The sequence below is a fragment of the Triticum aestivum genome, chromosome 4A (genome assembly GCF_018294505.1).
Source record: "Triticum aestivum cultivar Chinese Spring chromosome 4A, IWGSC CS RefSeq v2.1, whole genome shotgun sequence".
NCBI lineage: Eukaryota > Viridiplantae > Streptophyta > Magnoliopsida > Poales > Poaceae > Triticum > Triticum aestivum.
In genome coordinates, this window is record NC_057803.1 from 573,939,625 (window position 1) to 573,958,297 (window position 18,673).

General features: G+C 47.5%; 2 protein-coding genes across 2 annotated transcripts; both read left to right on the forward strand.

Annotated features, from left to right (window-relative positions):
• Positions 1–917: 917 nt before the first annotated feature.
• Positions 918–4,761, forward strand: LOC123087068 (protein NRT1/ PTR FAMILY 8.3). The gene is made up of 5 exons (XM_044508968.1): positions 918–1,301; positions 2,156–2,261; positions 2,340–2,557; positions 2,923–3,479; positions 3,695–4,761. The coding sequence occupies exons 1-5, from the start codon at positions 1,248–1,250 to the stop codon at positions 4,515–4,517; spliced, it is 1,758 nt and encodes a 585-aa protein (XP_044364903.1). The 5' UTR covers positions 918–1,247; the 3' UTR covers positions 4,518–4,761.
• A 1,123-nt stretch (positions 4,762–5,884) lies between these two features.
• On the forward strand, positions 5,885–8,080 carry LOC123083929 (probable protein kinase At2g41970). Its single transcript, XM_044505788.1, has 4 exons — positions 5,885–6,054; positions 6,453–7,234; positions 7,352–7,438; positions 7,673–8,080. The coding sequence occupies exons 1-4, from the start codon at positions 5,973–5,975 to the stop codon at positions 7,790–7,792; spliced, it is 1,071 nt and encodes a 356-aa protein (XP_044361723.1). The 5' UTR covers positions 5,885–5,972; the 3' UTR covers positions 7,793–8,080.
• Positions 8,081–18,673: the final 10,593 nt, after the last annotated feature.

Sequence of the window (18,673 nt, forward strand, 5' to 3'; positions counted from 1 at the left end):
AGGCCCCATAGGACCAGCGCACCAAAACAACAACCGCCGCCGACGAAGAGAAGCATAGACCGGAAGGATCCAACCTGCAGACACACAAACATAGACGAACGAAAACCGGATCTAGTCGGATCCACCGAAGACAAACGCCGACCGGATCCCACGAGATCCGTCGGAGACAAACCTCCACACGCCATTCGACGATGCTTGAAACATCACCGGGACGGGGGCTAGATGGAGAGGACCTTATTCCATCTTCAAGAAGCCGCCGCCGCCTCGTCTTCTTGAGCATGACACAAACCCTAACAAAACTCAGAAAAGCGTCTAAAAACGGAGCCCTCCCACCGGCAAGGGCCGGGATCCATCGTGCCTCCATGGTTCAAGGACCATAGGAGATGAGGCGGACCGGCGGCGCCGGCGAGAAGCAAGGAAACCCTAGATGGGCAGGAACGAAGGGTTATTGGCCTTAATTGTGGACGATCAATGCATCTGAAGCTGTGTGTCTTGTCATATGAGTGAGTTCTCTGGTAGCTAGAAAATGACACTAATAATAAAAACAAAAAATGCAAACAGTGATTACAAAAATACATGCTTAGTGTGTACTCCCTCCTTGTCTCATAATATAAGAATGTTTTTTACGCTATGTTTTTTACACTACACTGCATTTTTTACCCTACACTCTGTCTCATAACAGTAATACAAGCATAAAAAACATTCTTATATTATGAGTGGGAGGGAGTAGTTGCTTACACATAGGGTAAACTTTAGATACGAGGATCAGTAGTGAGAGCTTTGACATTGCCGTTCCAACCGACGGAGCATCGAAGTGGGACTCACAAATGCAACTACTCCTACTTTGGTGAATCTGATGAATCAAATAAGGTGATGGTAGTATATATCTTAATGAATCCTTAAACATAACCGAGACACGCAAGTGGCACTGATCCCTTCCTTCGTCCCCTTGCTTGCTTGCTTATCCTCTCTCGTGTGCTCCTCGTTCCAGTCGGTCGTCCTTCTCCCCAGGCCCCAAGAACTCCAACCACCACTCTGACTCCAGATTCCTTCTCCCTCCCCGAAGACTAGCCGGTGCCGGTGCTGGTGCCGTGCCCTTCACTGTTTCCGGTTGGACTTTGGACCCTACGTATCCAGATCTACAAGTTTCCCTCCCTCCATATATTCGGCTTCCGAGCAGAGTATCCCAGCCCCAACCCGCCGTTCTCTCCCGCGCGCCGATCGGACCGGAGGCTCGCCGTTCCACCATGGCAGAGGCCGGCGACCCCACCCTGGAGCAGGGGCTCCTCGCTAACCCGGAGGTGAGTGGTTGCTCTGTCCGGTTCCGCCGTCTCGTTTCTTTCTTGAGACGAGATGGGTTTGGTTGGTTGGTGCCTTCCGTTCCGTGCGATCAGAGGCCGCGTGCTTTGGTGGGATCCCTAGTCTAGTCTACTCTAGAAAGATCGTACCTTCGAGCCTTTGCACCTATGCGGATTTGGAGTTGATTTTATGTTCAGCAAAACATCAAAGAGTAGCCAGGGGCAGCCTCATAGGACACCGGCTGCGCTGAATTTGGATTGAGATATTCCCCTTTTATCTATGTATATCTATGACTTGGTATATTGATTATTGTGCCGTTCGGAGATTCCAATCGTGAGCTGAACTTGTTAGATTCTCGTTCTTTCAGTTTAGTTTCAATCGACACGCGATTTGTGGGTATTCAGCTGGACAGTATCGGATTTCTTGGCCAGGATTTCTGGTGATCAGTGTGTGTGTGTGCCTATAATTAAGTTTTCCTAAGCTGGTGGACATACTAGCCTATGATAACACCATAATGAAACATTTGCTTCAACTTGCATATATCAAAGTTATCAACCATTATGGATCCTGAAGCTGAGTATATATACTCTGAATTTTGTCTTGTTTGGTCTCTCGTAATCATTACTCCTGCATTGAAAGACAGCAACCCCCCCCCCCCCCCCCCCCCCCCAAAAAAAGCCAAATCTTTGAGGAAGCAAAAGACAGCAATGCTTTATTACTGTCCTAAATTGAAGTGACACGGGTCTATCTATCAATGTACATTCGGCTCCTACTTAGATTTAAATCACTATTCAGTCCTGACAAATTGACCATGAATTATGTGATAACACAGCACACTAAATACTCCTGATTTCAGGAATCGAACCAACTTACATACACTGGAGATGGATCTGTCGACTTTTCGGGAAACCCTGTCGTGAAGGAGAAAACTGGCAGATGGAAGGCATGCCCATTCATCTTAGGTAATTTTTTGCAGCAGTCAGTACATTCTTTTGTTTACTGTATGTATGCGTGAAATAATTATTGTAACCAACCTGTAGGTAATGAATGCTGTGAGCGGTTGGCCTATTATGGCATCTCGACAAACCTTGTGACTTACTTGACAAAAAAACTACATGATGGTAACTCCTCTGCTGCTAGAAATGTGACTACATGGCAGGGAACTTGCTATTTGACTCCCCTTATTGGAGCTATCCTGGCTGATGCATACTGGGGGAGGTATTGGACGATCGCAACGTTCTCCACAATATACTTCATTGTAAGTCATCTCTACTGAAATTTTGTCCTAATAAGTCATGTGTAAGTGTTTATAGATTCCTCAAATTTATAGGGCTTGCACTGTATGAGCTATGAGAGCTCACCCTCCCCGACAGGGTTAGAACAGTAGCATAGTACTTTGGTATGGTGTATGTCCTATGAAATTAGTTATGCTTGTGATGCGTCGTTTTTACAATAGATGTCTTGATACTCTCTTAAACCCGGTATGCATTACTGTGAAAGGTTCATGTCAGTAGTATGCCTATAGTTCTTGTATACCAGCTGTTAGTTCATATCTGACTGCTAAACTCAATTCTGTGCTAACCTGGTTGGTATCTTGTCTTGACAATCATGTTGTAATTGTAGGGGATGTCAGTACTGACTCTTTCAGCATCAGTTCCTATGCTCATGCCTCCATCTTGTGAAGGAGCCATTTGCCCAGAAGCCAGTCCTTTGCAGTATACCGTATTTTTTCTTGGTCTTTACCTAATTGCGCTCGGCACTGGTGGAATCAAGCCATGTGTCTCATCTTTTGGAGCGGATCAATTTGATGACACAGATCCAGCTGAGCGAATCCAGAAGGGGTCTTTCTTCAATTGGTTCTATTTTTCAATAAACATTGGTGCCCTTATATCAAGCAGTTTTCTGGTTTGGGTGCAAGACAATTTAGGATGGGGATTAGGCTTTGGCATTCCGACCGTATTCATGGGTCTTGCCATCATAAGCTTCTTTGCCGGCACCTCACTTTATAGATTCCAAAAGCCAGGTGGCAGTCCTATCACACGAGTATGCCAGGTAGTTGCTGCCACTTTGCGCAAGTGGAACGCACCTGTTCCAGAGGACAGCTCTCTCTTGTACGAGCTAGCAGATGGGGTTTCAGCAATCGAAGGGAGTCGGCAATTGGAGCACACTGATGAACTCAGGTGAGCATAGCAGTACAGCGAAGCACCACAACTCCAGTCAGTTTATTGACCTGTAAAGATCTAGGGCAAATAAATATTTGAACTTTATTAGTTGCTGATTCTTATTTACATATAGTTTTGATATATTCCAACTTCAAAAACTAGATACACTAGCCTTTTGCTTTCGTGAATCTGTTCACTTTATTTTTCCAAATCCTAACTAGCATTTATTCCAGATGTCTGGACAAGGCGGCTACAATTACTGATCTTGATGTGAAAGAAGATAGCTTCAACAACCCATGGCGGGTGTGCACCGTCACCCAGGTGGAGGAACTGAAGATATTGGTAAGGATGTTCCCTGTCTGGGCAACAACAATTGTGTTTTCGGCCGTCTATGCTCAGATGTCCACCATGTTTGTGGAACAAGGGATGGTGCTTGATCCAACAATCGGCTCATTCAAGATCCCTCCAGCATCTCTATCCACCTTCGACGTGGTCAGTGTCATTATATGGGTTCCTATCTATGACAGCATCCTGGTCCCAATAGCCAGGAGGTTCACCGGCAAGGAGAGGGGCTTTTCAGAGCTCCAGCGGATGGGCATCGGCCTGGTAATCTCCATCCTCGCAATGTCAGCAGCCGCGGTCCTCGAGATAAAGAGGCTGGCCATCGCCAGGGAGGCGCACCTGGTGGACCAGAACGTCCCGGTTCCGCTGAGCATCCTGTGGCAAATCCCTCAGTACTTCCTGGTCGGCGCCTCGGAGGTGTTCACCTTCATCGGGGCGCTCGAGTTCTTCTACGACCAGTCGCCGGACGCCATGCGGAGCCTCTGCAGTGCGCTGCAGCTCATCACCACCGCGCTCGGGAACTACCTCAGCGCCTTCATCCTCACGATGGTCGCCTACTTCACGACCAGGGGAGGGAGGCCCGGGTGGATCCCTGACAACCTCAACGAGGGGCGCCTTGATTACTTCTTCTGGCTGCTCGCGGGGCTCAGCTTTCTCAACTTTTTGGTGTACGTGCTGTGCGCCAACAGGTTCAAGAGCAAGAAAGCGGCTTGAGCTTCTTTGATGGTCGGAGAAGTTGGACGGCGTCGGAGCAGCAGTCCTGTACACGTACACTTGAAAATCTGTATATATGCTTCTCAGTACATGATCCCTCTGTTGACGCACGTGTTTATTTTTTTTAACAAGCTGTAATTATCTCTGTATTTGAATCCAAAATGGGTCATGCATTTTCTTTTCCTGTATATATTGTACATTCACTTGAAGTTTCAATGTCGGCCACCTCTAGTTTCCTTGTTTAGCATTTGGTTTTTGCGTTGTCTATTAAGATGTGCAAGTGATATGGCGTTGAATGCTTGGAAGAGGATGTCCTCCCCTTTGCCGGGAGAGTCGGTCTTTTCTTTGCTGGTCGTATTTTGAGGTAATTTGGTTACATGTCAAAACTTCAACTCTCCTTATTTACTGATGAAACGAGAAGAGGAAGCAGGAGAATCAAAAGCAAGAAAGCAGCTTGAGTTTTGTTGGTGAGAATAGTTCGCTGGCAGGTTGTACTGAAGCTGAAGGCCAAGGCTCTTCGATGGCGTTCTCATGTACTCCCTCCGTTCCATCATACCTGCGACAAGTAATTCAGAACGGAGGGAGTACATGTGCACTTCAAAATCTGTGTATATTTCTCAGTAAATTTTTTTGATGTGACTATTATTCGAGCAATTCTCTTCTTCTTTCTTGTTTGAACGGACAACACTTGTCTTCCTCTTAATTACTAGTGATCGAGGCAAATCTTTTGCCTCTATTAGAAAAACATGAATTGGAGGACATGCATGCATGGGCACTTTCTCGCAGGCCTGTCCTGCCGTTGGCTGGTCAACAACCTGTGATAGTAGAGAAATAAAATGTAAGGGCAGGGTCAAGGGCGGGCGAGACGTGAGGAGTTGCACGGGAGCACGTCGGGAGCGAGCTGCGGCACAGACGTGGGAGGTCAGTTTGTTTGACCACAGTTTTCTTCTGAGCTCTGGACCTTAGCTGATTTGGCAGTCCCAAACTCTGTCCAAAATAAATCATGTTGTTCGACAGATAAACTAAACAATCTCTTGGATTGGAGACCAGTGTGTTTGCCGGGTCAGGCGGTCAGGGTGCACGAGCGAACGGCACGCTCATCCGTTGCCGTACATGACATGAAACAGGGCCGACAGTGGCAGGCATGTACGTTGTTGGTTGGCTCGACACGGAGAGAAAACGAACGTGTGCAACATCAACTGCGCAGGCCGCACGTAGCCCAGGCCCAGCGAATGATTTGCAATCGGCCGCGCATTGTCAAGCCAACCACCACCACCACCACCCCGGCCCCTGCCCTGCCCTGCCATATAGGAGTAGGACGAGGACCGCCTCAACTCAATCTTGTGTCTATAGTTGACATAGCTAGATCAACATCCAGACCGGCCGGCAGCTAGCCTCGGAGCTGTTTTTGCTTGAGTTCGCCGCCGTGTGCGTGCGTTTCTTGGGTTGAGGAGGATGTGGTGCTGCGCCGGCGAGAGGGAGGAGTACCACGGCCCGCCGCCCGGCAGCCTTGCCATGCCGCCCCCGCGAGCACCAGGTTCTTACATAACACTATCCGTTAGGTTCCACAAGCATTTGCGCTTCCTTGTCCTAAAATGCAACCGTTTAGACCTCCTTTGGTTCAAAGGGTTTTCATAGGAATTTTGGAGGAATAGAATCATTAGAATTTCTTCGTGTGTTGGTTGCTTGATTCGCTGGATTAAATTCTGTAGGATTTTTTTCTAAGGGTTTCTTGGTACTATTTCTTATAGAATTTCTAACGTCTGCTCAAACCACTCTGAAAGAATCCTTTGTTTTTTCTGTGATGCAATCAATCAAATAATCTAAAATCCTGTAGGATTGAGATGGCCATGACATTTCAGCCCTATATTTTTTTTCTATTCCGATGCATGTTTTGAGAATCATGCGAATCAAAGATGCCATGCATTGTTGCAGCGCAAGCGAGAGGGCCGAACGCGCCGAGGAACGGCGTGGGGCCAGCCAAGGTGCTGCCGATCGACGTCCCGGCGGTGACACTGGCGGAGCTCAACCGCCTCACGGGCAACTTCGGCGCCCGGTCGCTGGTCGGGGAGGGGTCCTACGGCCGCGTGTACCGCGCCAAGCTAGCCACGGGGGAGACCGTGGCCGTCAAGATGTTCGACAACGGCGGCTCCGGGCAGTCGGAGGCCGAGTTCTGCGCGCAGCTGTCGGTGGTGTCGAGGCTCAAGTGCGGCCACTTCACGCAGCTGCTGGGCTACTGCCTGGAGCTCAACAACCGGATCGTGCTCTACGAGTTCGCCACCAACGGCTCGCTCTACGACATCCTGCACGGGAAGAAGGGCGTGCAGGGCGCCGAGCCCGGGCCGGCGCTCACGTGGGGCCAGCGCGCCCGGGTGGCCCTCGGCGCCGCCAGGGGCCTCGAGTACCTGCACGAGAAGGTGCAGCCGTCCGTGATCCACCGCGACGTCCGCTCCAGCAACGTGCTCGTGTTCGACGGCCACGAGGGCAAGATCGCCGACTTCAACCTCACCAACCAGTCCGCCGACACCGCCGCGCGCCTCCACTCCACCAAGGTGCTCGGTACGTTTGGGTACCACGCGCCCGAGTACGCCATGACGGGCCAGCTCACGCACAAGAGCGACGTCTACAGTTTTGGGGTCGTCCTCCTCGAGCTCCTCACCGGCAGGAAGCCCGTCGACCACACCATGCCCAAAGGCCAGCAGAGCCTCGTCACCTGGGTACGTACATATTTCTTCCTTGTTTGCTTGTACTCCCTTCGAAAAAAATATATAAGAGCGTTTAGACCAGTCAAGAATGCATGTGTGACGATCGACATTGATCCTGCTGCATTGCAGGCCACGCCGAGACTGAGCGAGGACAAGGTCATGCAGTGCATCGATCCCAAGCTCAACAACGACTACCCGCCAAAAGCAGTGGCCAAGGTGCGTAATCCAGCTCAAGAAATTCCTCCCTAATAGCACGCTAGTACGCTATAGCATCCTCAGAAATGTCTCGCTAAGTAAATCAGTATATAATTCCTCGCTAATAGCATACTATAGTTGCTATTAGCACGATATTGCACGCTAATAGCATATTTTAAGGATCACGCTATTTTTTCATAACACACTATTTGTTTCCATTGGTTTTAACTGATGAATCTCTTCGCTTGTGTTCAGCTCGCGGCGGTGGCGGCCTTGTGCGTGCAGTATGAAGCCGACTTCAGGCCCAACATGACCATTGTCGTCAAGGCTCTCCAGCCACTTGTCGGTGCCCGTCCGGGAGGAGGAGATCACTAGCTTAGAGAGAGATCCATGTCATGCATGTCAAGGCCTTCGCCCTCTCCCGCAGCTAGCCCTCTCCTGCAGCTAGATTTCTTTTGGTGGAAGCCGCATTCATATGTTTAAATCGTACTAGAATGCTCATTTTTTTCTGAATTTATTCAGTATACAATCATGTGGGTGCATTGCATGTATGCACGTGAGTGTTTACGTCACTGTTGCGTTTCTCCAAAAAATAGATAGGGTCTTGAGCCTCTCGAAATGGGCAACAAAACTTGGCAAAACCAGACAGGGTTTTCTAGGGAAGGTGGTATAGCAGTGGCAAATCTACTAGATGGGCTTTAACAGGCCCAAGGATCAGCCTGGCCGACTGTTGCTACTTGCCCGTCATCAAGCCCACACAACCACTGCTCGCATGAGGTAGTTCCTTTATTACATAGAGGCAGAGACCAGACTCGCACAGTGCACTGAGTCGCCCGCCATGTTCGCATAATTAAAACAATGTTTCGTATCATTCAATGAATGCATGCGTCATTTCAAACAAATTGTATGTGATATGTTTGAGAAATGTTTATACGATATAAAAAAATATCCGCGCGTAGTATAAAAATTGTTATGCACCACTAAAAAATGTATGTAATATTTGGTATAAATATTCACGCGTTTCGAAAAAAATATTGACATTTAAAAAATGTTTATATAATGTACAAAAATGTTCACGTAGTTTAAGAAATGTTTAATGCCAATAAAATGTTCAAAATGTATTGAAAATCTATTAAAAAAATCAAGGCATGTATTTTGAAATCATTGGGGAGGCAGTCTTCATCGACCTTACTGCCTCTATAATGATGTGTGTGTGTAGTTCCCACAGGACCTACGGATTCGTAGCAATAGCTACTAATTAACTATAGTGTTTAATTTGTGCATGTGAAAGGAGACATGTGATTGGGATGGAGAAGCTAGCGCAGACTGCATGCAAACTTTGTGTGCTAAAGCTGGTCATAGTGGGGAGTAACTTAGACTAGTGTCATATGCATGACACTAGTCTAAGTTACTATCTTCATAGTGCAAAGTAATATAGTATTAATGTCATATGTGGCCTCATTTAATAGCTTGTAGACTCATGTTGTCTTGAAAAGCGCTATGTTACAGTAACATATTATGTTACTACTTCTCATTAACTACTTGCCATATAAGCAAAAAAAAAATTAGATGCGCTATGTTACTATTTAAGTTACCCTACTATGATTAGCCTAATGCACGCGGGCTGCACATGTAGCGCCAGATGTCCTCTCTCTTCACCTTTCTCTTTCTTCCACCTAGGATTTTAATGGCATGGCATCTGCTATAGCCTGCTCACTAGATCTTGTACTACACTTGCTCTTAAACAATGGATGGCAGGCTTTACTTTGGACTCACACACTTACACAATTGATAGACATGGACTACATGCATGACTAGACTGAGACGAAGGCTAGCACTAGAAGTAGTACACCAGGGGTATTAACTGTGCGTGCTAGAGGACGAGCTACTAGGGTTGTAGTATCTAACTCGGTGGCCTAAACTGCAATGGTGCATGCGTGCATGTGGTGCTGTCGGCTCTGCGTCTTGCTCATAGGCCGATCGGCAAGAACACAGTAAAATTATACAGCCTACCGTCAAATACCTTAGCGGTAAGGTATTTTTGACATCAAACGAACGTGACAGCGTAGTTAAATCCTATCATCACAGACCCAGGCGGTAGGTCGTGCTACCCTACCGCCGAGACCAATGACGACAGTAAAAGGGTCAAATCTCGAAATTTTTACGAATCAAGGTCAAATCTGGCTGAACTTTACGAAAAAGGTCAAAACAGCAAGATCGGCCGATGCCGGGCGTAGCTTTGGGATATTTCTGGAGGACTCATATTTCTATGATCAGAAATCTGCTGACTGACATCGATGCCGGGCGTAGCTTTGGGATATTTCTGGAGGACTCATATTTCTGGAAGACATGGGTTTTAACTATTCGTTGTTGCCTCGGTTGAATAGAGATGGTGATGCTAGTTGCATCGTCCATCGTGACTCGATCATGGCAGCGCCCTCTCAGAGTTTCGTTTCGGGCATCGATGCATGGAAACAGTAGATTGGACATGCCAGTGGAATGTCTTTCTCCCATCACTCTCTCAGTCCGCTGCCTAACGTGAGTTTATTTACAGTCAGAGGCGGCATCAATCCTGGAGCAGGAAACTCATCTGAAACGTGCCCAGCGGCCTCTGGAAGCCCAATAAACAACGCATCAATCCGACGTCAGGGGCGACTTATTATATTATAAACATGCACCCGCCGAGAGGCCTCTGGAAGCCAAATAAACAACGCACGCAAGCTGGCCATGAACATTGCCATAGCAGTGGCGTACATGTTGGAAGAGAAGACCGTGGTGTAGAGGGAGTCAGGGACAGGAGTCGCTGACTGACAGCGGGGCCCATGCGCAGAAGGCGCCATATGTCAGTGAGGCACGAGCCCGGGCGTCGACATGGGTGTCGTTGGCCAGCAGGCAGCAGCCACGCAGGTGCAGCTCCCATGGCGATGGATAAAGCATTGAAGGTTCTAGCCCGCATATGGGGAGGCCCGCCGTGGCCACGTGCGGGTCACGTGCCCCTGTCCGCAAGTGGCAACCCCGACCCGACGCCCTGCCGAGAGACGCCACGCGACTCGGCCAGACCCAGAAAAGAAACAAGGAAAGATCTCGAAAGAAAAGGGAAAGGCGATCGCTGCTGCCCGGTCCAGGCCGTTGCCGTGGGCGCGCCCGCGGGTGGGACGGCACGGCGCTGGCGCTGGCGGCGTTGCCGAGCCGTTGCCGCCGCGTGGCGTGACAGCGCGCGCAACGCACGCACGCGTGCTCGCCGCGCTTGCTTTGCGGCCCCGAGCGCTCGGCCTCCGCTCCGGCGGGTTCGTTTCGTCGTCGGCGTCACCGCGCCTACGGTTATGCGCCGCGTGAGAGCATCTGTAGATCGATATATCGAACACTATATGTCCTGCACAGTGACCGATTAATCATAAAATCGCCGCGCGCGCGCACTCATTTAAAGACATTATAATTGTGCACTCTAGGAGGCTTCTCACGCCCTCACCATTCTGAACCGTCTAATCCATCCCCTGTATGTTTTGTGGCCGTTGGATCAATTTCTCAGCGAAACACTTCCTGCAGCTGGGCTGGATGTTATATGGGCCGCTGCTCCTGGAACAAAATCGGCATTCTCTCATTAATCGGGACCTTTTGGGGTGCGGGGTATGCCAGAAAAATGACTTGCGGGCCTAGCATCGAACAAAGCCCACCGAGCAGCTCAACAGTTGGATCACACTTCGGTTTGCTTAAAAGAATAGAAGAAGAAAAACATCGAGTCCAAAGAGAGATGGCGATCGAGCAAACGGCAGATGGCCTTCCTGATCGGCTGGCCAAGGCGGGCCGAAGCAATGTCGGGGAGGCGATGATGCGGGAGTCAGCGACCAACGTGGATCTCCTCGTACATCTCGACAACTGAAACGGTAGAAACATGCGAAACGGGACGGCGGAAATCAGATCGATGTTCGATCTGCCGGCATTAAAGGAAGCATTGAAGCATCAATTCCTGGAAGCTTTCATAGCGGTTGATGTGCACTACTCGCAACGTTGATTAGTAGAGGTACGTTATTGCTTTGGCAGCCTATACCTGCTTTAGTTCGTGTGCCTGTAAATATCTGCTCCGTCGCCTCATGCTCTCCTGTTGTTCCGGGAGCAGAACCAAACAGCTCCTCCATCATCTGTGTGCCCTTCTCACTATGGGTTCTCATCATTATCTCAAGCTTCATTTTGTGCAGATCCGTCCATGTTGATCTGGCACCCTTCTGTCTTCTCCCTTGGTTGAGATTTCTCTCCATGCCCTTTCTAATAATCTCTCTCAGGAGTATTACCATTTGGGCCTGCCAAGTGTTTGATACTTGTTTTGCGCGACTGATTCTGATTTTTGGGACTTCACAGTTTCATAGGATATATATGTGACCGTTTTATATCTGAAAAACTCCAGGTTACACATCCCCCCCTACCGCTTTCAATCTCTTCAGTTTCAGGTTGATGTGAGTTGAGTTTATTTAGTTTTGGTAGCAATTGGTGGATGGGTTAACAAGCACTACAACTACTAGGAGTATTTTCTATTCACATGCACTTATATTTTTTTTACAGTGTTGGTTATTTGATGAATCATGCGGTTATTCAGGACTTACGGAAGGGAAATATTGAGTGCGCGGGCGAACATATAAAGCAGGTGGGAATTCTCTTATTATATTGACATTTATTACACCTAAAATAGCTTCTGATTGATTCAAGTAGAGTTGAAAATTCCATGAAATGTTACTCCAACTATATGCTTTTTTTAGGAATATTGAGACACAGGTCAAAAGACATATTTTGATCTTTAAAAAAGACATATTATGGTCGTACTAATCTATTTGCATCCCATTCATCTACATGTCAGCTATACACATGGTTTCCTTTTGCCATATAAAATATATTTTCACACTACTAATATGTGCTAATCTTATATGAAAATTTTGGCCTCATGGTGCCTTGTCCCATCCTGTGTCCAGTATGCGACCTGTGATAGTTATCATTTTTCTTTATTTTCTGAGTTTCTGATTATATTGTCCATCTTGCTCATGATATTACGTGCTCTAACTGTGAGCTTTTCTTTTTGTATGTGGTGCAAGGTGTTCAACTGCCCATCGGTAGCCACTTTGGACATTATTTCTTTTGTGCAAGTCGACCCTTCTCCATGATGATATATTTTGGATGGCCTCTTCACGTATCATATATTGCTGCCAATTTACGACTTCCTGCAAATATCGTTCAGTTGGATTGCTCTTAAATAAGTGAAAGATCTTATTGCTATAGGCTCCTTGTATGGTACATTTCAGTGCTATTTTATTACCTATCTAATTAAATTCATTCTTTAGGAATCTTCGTCCATGGATGTAATAATGCCTCAAGAATCAAGCAGAGTTTATTTTTTGCTGTTGAAGATGGATGTCCACTGGGTATAAATTAGTGGAGATTTCATCGATGCACCATGCTTAAAATCAACATTGAAAGGTTGTCAAATTACATGTACATATTTGTTTTCTCCTGGTGATTGTCATCTTATTGACGGTTTATTTTATTAATACTAGATTGTTGTGTATGTTTTCATAACAACCCAATTTTATTGACCACCTATGAACTGACTGATGGCACAAATCCAGCCAAAGTCAATCAAACTCATGTCTCCTCTCCCAACAAATAGTTGAATATAAATAGGTAATAAATTAGGATTGTGTACATTGCAAAAACTCCCCTTCAAATACATTTATTAAGTACCCATCAAGAGTCTACATTAAGGAACGACCAGTAAGTCTAAACTCGAATTAACTTCCAAGTCCACTAGACACAAGACAAATGCGAGCTCTCCTCTACTACCACATTACTTTCTTGCAAAAAATTGCTCTTCGATAACTGAGTAATGTTACGGTCGAGTTTTTGCAAAAGTTTCATTCGTCTTGCGTCCATGTGTCTGTATATTTACAAATATTATATTATTTAACTGACAAAATAGACGGGCGCAGTAACGCGCGCCATCAATGATCTAGTATACCTCATATTCAGTATCCTAAGAGCAACTTCAACGGGGCGACCCGGAAGGACACATGCTTTTGTCCGCTTTTGGTCTGTTTAGATCGACCAAGCAAACATGCGCGTCCGCATTTTAAAATGGGTCGGCTTGACCGCCCAACGGAGAGGCCGACCCAAATATGCCGCCGTGAAGAAAAAAAATAAGTTGCATGAAATCAACATAATTAAACATAAAGTGGCCGGTCAAACGCCGGTCAAAGTCCACCTAAATCTAATAAACATTAAATAAAACATTAAAAAAAGTCTGCGCCCGCCTGCTGCCGCCTGGCACACTGCCCTAGACGTCATCGGCCTTACTCTTGCCCTTGCCGTCGATGCCGCCATCGTCAGTGAGGTCGATGAAGACCGGAGCAGGGCCAGCCCACCCGAACGCCGCCTGGTACGCTGTCAGGGCAGCCTCCTCCGGCGTCTGCTGGGCCGGCGGCATTGCGGCAAGCCGCGCGCGCTCCTCCTCCTCCTCGAGCCGGAGCGCCTCCGCGTCGCGTTGGAGCATGGCGTCGTAGCGCATCTGCTCCTCGCCGTCGGCCTGCTCCTGGCAGAGCCAGTGCTCCTTCCATCGCTCGAGGTGGGCCGCCTCCTTCTCCGGCGTCGCGACAAAGTGGACGGGAGGCGCGCTCACCCACTCGCGGTACTGACCTGTCCACGAGTAAGCCTCCTCCGGCCAAGTGGGTGGAGGCGGGGAGCGCTTACGCGTCGGCTCCGGCTCCGGTTTGGGATGGACGGGCGGCGACGGTGGCGGCACGAAGAGCGGGGTGTGGACAGAGTCCTCCGCTGCCGACAGGGCAAGGGCTTGCTCCAGCCCATCCCAGTGCGTGTCCTCCTCGAGGCGGCTAGCCTCCAGCGCGTGCTGCAGGGCCTCCTCGAGGGCGGCTTGGTACTCCGCCTCCGCCTCCATGTCCTCCGGCTCTACCTGCGGGGGCGGCAATGGGAACGACGACGGGACGGCGTCGACACCCGAGCGCCATTGCTCCTCGTGTTCGAGGGCGAACCACGCCTCCCAGTTGGGGGAGTCGGCAGCGTACTCTGGCAGCCGACGCTGGTCCGGCATGAGCTGCGCGCGGCGCCTGCACCTCGTCGTCATGCGCCTGTTGGGTACGAGGAACCACCGGCACCGGGATCCGTTGCGGATCCAGATGCCAACGGTGCGGCAGCGTGACATCGGGGTACGGCAATGGCTTCCTGTACACGGCCACCACGCTTGGTGCACCGGGATGTGCAGGCGCCGGCAACCAGGGCGGAAACGCATCGCTACTGGAGGAGGAGGAAGGGGAGCACGGGAGGACGAGGCGCCGGGGGTGCCCTTGCCCTTGCCACTGCTGCTGCCGAAGAGGCCCATGGCTAGGGTTTTCGGTCGCCGGCGAGGAAGCAAAGGGAGTGGTGGGGGGCAGATGTGGACGGGAGAAGTGGATGAGGCCGACCCCACCGCACGCGTGGTTAAAAAAGGACGCTTCCATTGGCTGACGCGTGGGCCCGCTGTCGGTGGTCGTCATAAATAAGACGACCGGTGGCGGTTGGGTGGCCGCCAGGTGGGGATTGCTACCTCTTGAGCACTGCGTTGGTTTTTCCTTAAAGAGGAAATGGTGATGCAACAAAGTAGCGTAAGTATTTCCCTCAGTTTTTGAGAACAAGGTATCAATCCAGTAGGAGGCTACGCGCGAGTCCCTCGCACCTACACAAAACAAATAAATCCTCGCAACCAACGCGATAAGGGGTTGTCAATCCCTACACGGTCACTTACGAGAGTGAGATCTGATAATATGATAATATAATATTTTTGATATTTTTATGATAAAGATGCAAAGTAAAATAAAATGAAATGAAAATAACTAAGTGTTGGAAGATTAATATAATGGAAGATAGACCCGAGGGCCATAGGTTTCACTAGTGGCTTCTCTCGAGAGCATAAGTATTTTACGGTGGGTGAACAAATTACTGTTGAGCATTTGACAGAATTGAGCATAGTTATGAGAATATCTAGGTATGATCATGTATTTAGGCATCACGTCCGAGACAAGTAGACCGACTCCTGCCTGCATCTACTATTATTACTCCACACATCGACCGCTATCCAGCATGCATCTAGAGTATTAAGTTCAAATTGTTAGTTTGAAATGAAATTATGGTGAAGTGAAATTAAGAGTGAAGTGAAATTATGGTGCACTCGTGTGGTCTATGCGGGTCATGGTGGGTTGGGCTAACATGGCAAATGTGTTTGGGCCTCCTTATATCTATCATAAATTTAGGCTGGATTTAAGGGGTGTCGGTAAGGTCTGACGTCCACCACCAGTTTAAGAAGCCCGATTGACTCACTTTTCATGACGAAACACTAATCAAATCGTTAGTTTGAAATGATCGGATGTAGGTTTTAGGGAAATGCCTGGCTGGATGCCACGATGGTTTCGCGCGGATGGCTGCTTCTGGCAAAGGCGTGACAACGCCGTCTTTCTCGTGACCACCGTCATTGGGGAAGTCTCTTGGACGATTAGTATGTGTGTCTATGGCGATCACCATGAATTTTAAGAAAGCATGTGTGATTTTTGTGTGGGTGCATTATACTTGTAATAGTTGAGAAAATTAATACTTAACCGTCAGATATAAAGAGAAAACAAATAAAATCTTACATTTTTTTTAGAAAATCCTACGTAAGCTTAAACGGCTTTGGAAAGGCATTCAACAATGCACTAAATATTAGCCAGCAAGACGAAACAACTCATCCGTTTGGATACTGATTAGAGCGAGTCATGCCCTGAGCTTGACAAGGAGATATGATGTCTCGTCGTTCCAGGTTGCTATGTGGGGTGCTGACTTTTACAAAAAATGACTTTTTAATACAATACAATCACATATACATGTATGTATAATCATTTACATCTGTACTATATTGAAAATAAAAGCAATCGCAGAGTGCTCACACACACGTACATACAACTATCCGTACGAACGCATGCACCAAAACCCTATCTATGTGAGAACCTCCGAGATATTAAGTAGGTACCGCCAAAAAGACTAAAATAAATCAAGAAAAGTGCGACACCAGTGCTAAATTTAGGACCTGAACCCTGGTGAATTGGTTTCACCACAAGGAAGCTAACCATCTGAGCCACGCTCAATTCGCAACACCGACTCTTTTTTATGTATCTATCCTCTATGAGGTATCTTTGTGAAGACCATCTCTGAGCCAGTTGGTCAGAAAAGAGCTCACTTTGCCTAATAACAAGAAGGAGCTAGAAAGAACGGGGAGAGGGCATTTGGAGTGCTTCAAGCCCGTTTTGCTGTTGCTCGCGCACTTGCTAAACAAGGGAATGTGAGACCTTGTGTGAGGTGATAACATGTTGTATGGTCATGCACAACATGATCATGTAGGATGAGGGAGAAGACGTCGTTGAAGGTCTAGAATTTGAGTACATTGGTGATCCTATCCCACTTTCACATCAGAATTCAGACACATTTGATCAATTTGTTCAAATGCGTCAATAAATTCAGTATTGAGCAACTCATGAGCAGCTCAAGAAAGGTTTGACTTAGCATTTATGGAAGGTTAAATGGGACAACTATAACATATGTCCGAGTTGAATTCAAGTTTGGACTATTTTATCTCAAAACTTAACCAGATTATTTTGACTCCGCAGGCAATTTGCGTCGGCGCGGGCAGAATGTACGACTGCTTTCGACACCGCCGCCCTATCCCTAGCCCGCCACTCCCTATGGCGGGAAACGCACGCCTCCGGATCCATCGCACTGTTGGCATGGGCACGAGCACCCACTGATACCCCTGAGGAGCGGAGAGTGAAGTGAAATTAGAGTTCACTCGGGACGGATATTTTGTGTGTGGTCTATGCGGGTCATGGTTGGTCGTGCTAACATAGCAAATGCGCCCGGGCCTCCCCATATCCATCTTAAATTTGGGTTGGGTTTAAGGGGTGCCGGTAAGCTCGGTCGTCCACGGCCAGTTTAAGAAGCCCGGTCAACGCACTTTTCATGGCGAAGCACTAATAGAACCGTTAGTCTGAAATGATGGGTTGTAGATGCTCTGAAGTTTTAGGGGAACGCCTGGCTGGATGCCACAACGGTTTCGCGCGGATGGCTGCCTCTGGCAAAGGCGTGATAGCCCCGTCTTTCCCATGACCACCATCGTCATTAGGGAAGTCTCTTGGACGGTTAGCATGTGTGTCCATCGTGATCACCGTGAATTTTGAGAAAGCAGGTGTGATTTTTGTGTGGGTGCATTATACTTGTACATAATTGAGAAAAACAATGCTCAATTGTCAGATATAAAGAGAAAACAAACGAGATCTTACGTTTTTTTTAGAAAAACCTATGTAAGCTTAAACAGCTTTGGAAAGGCATTCAACAATGCACTAAATAGTAGGCAGCAAGACGAAGCGACTCAACCGTTTGGATGCTGATTAGAGCGAGCCATACCCCAAGCTTGACAATGAGATATGATGTCTCGTCGTTCCAAGTTGCTATGTGGGGTGCTGATTTTTACAAAATAAAATAAAATTAATACAATACAATCGCTGATACGCGTATGTATGATCGTTTACATCTATACTATTAAAATTAAAAGCAATTGGAGATGCTCAGACACACGCACATATATCTATCCGTGTGAACGCATGCACCAAAACACTATCTCTATGAGCACCTTCTAGATATTGAGTAGGTGCCGCCAGAAAGACTAAAATAAATGAAGAAATAAAATGCGAGTATCAATGCTAAATTTAGGACTTAAACCCTGGTGAATTGGTTTCACCACAAGGAAGCTAACCATCTGAGTCACACTCAATTCGCATCTGAGTCGCACTCAATTCATAACACTGACTCTTTTTGAGGTACAAACTTTGTAGGTTTTCGTCACTAACTACTACAAGAACATAAAAGTTAAATTCTGTAAAGTATCTATAAATCACATATGGTTTCTATTCAATGGTAATTTCTTAGCCGTGGTCTTTTAGTAGAATAATAAACACGCTTATCACAAAAAATGAATAATAACGATAGTATTCCAAAAGCTCATTGAGGTATTCATCACGCTCCTCCCTAAGTGCGTTGATGTGACTTTCCTCTTAGACTGAAGGTCAAGCTCCTTTTTGTGTAGCTACACCGTGAATAGGCATGAGTACATCATGAGCTACTATCTGGTTGATAATATCTATCCTCTATGAGGTACCTTTGTGAAGACCATCTTTAAGTCAGTTGGTCAGAAAAGAGCTC

Bases quoted from the DNA above. Each gene is read 5' to 3' on its own strand.
- LOC123087068 (XM_044508968.1), top strand. From the start codon at position 1,248: ATGGCAGAGGCCGGCGACCCCACCCTGGAGCAGGGGCTCCTCGCTAAC. The intron at 2,262-2,339 runs GTAATTTTTTGC...ACCAACCTGTAG, and splicing joins GGCATGCCCATTCATCTTAG to GTAATGAATGCTGTGAGCGG. The intron at 2,558-2,922 runs GTAAGTCATCTC...TTGTAATTGTAG, and splicing joins TCTCCACAATATACTTCATT to GGGATGTCAGTACTGACTCT.
- LOC123083929 (XM_044505788.1), top strand. From the start codon at position 5,973: ATGTGGTGCTGCGCCGGCGAGAGGGAGGAGTACCACGGCCCGCCGCCC. The intron at 6,055-6,452 runs GTTCTTACATAA...GCATTGTTGCAG, and splicing joins GCCGCCCCCGCGAGCACCAG to CGCAAGCGAGAGGGCCGAAC. The intron at 7,235-7,351 runs GTACGTACATAT...GCTGCATTGCAG, and splicing joins AGCAGAGCCTCGTCACCTGG to GCCACGCCGAGACTGAGCGA.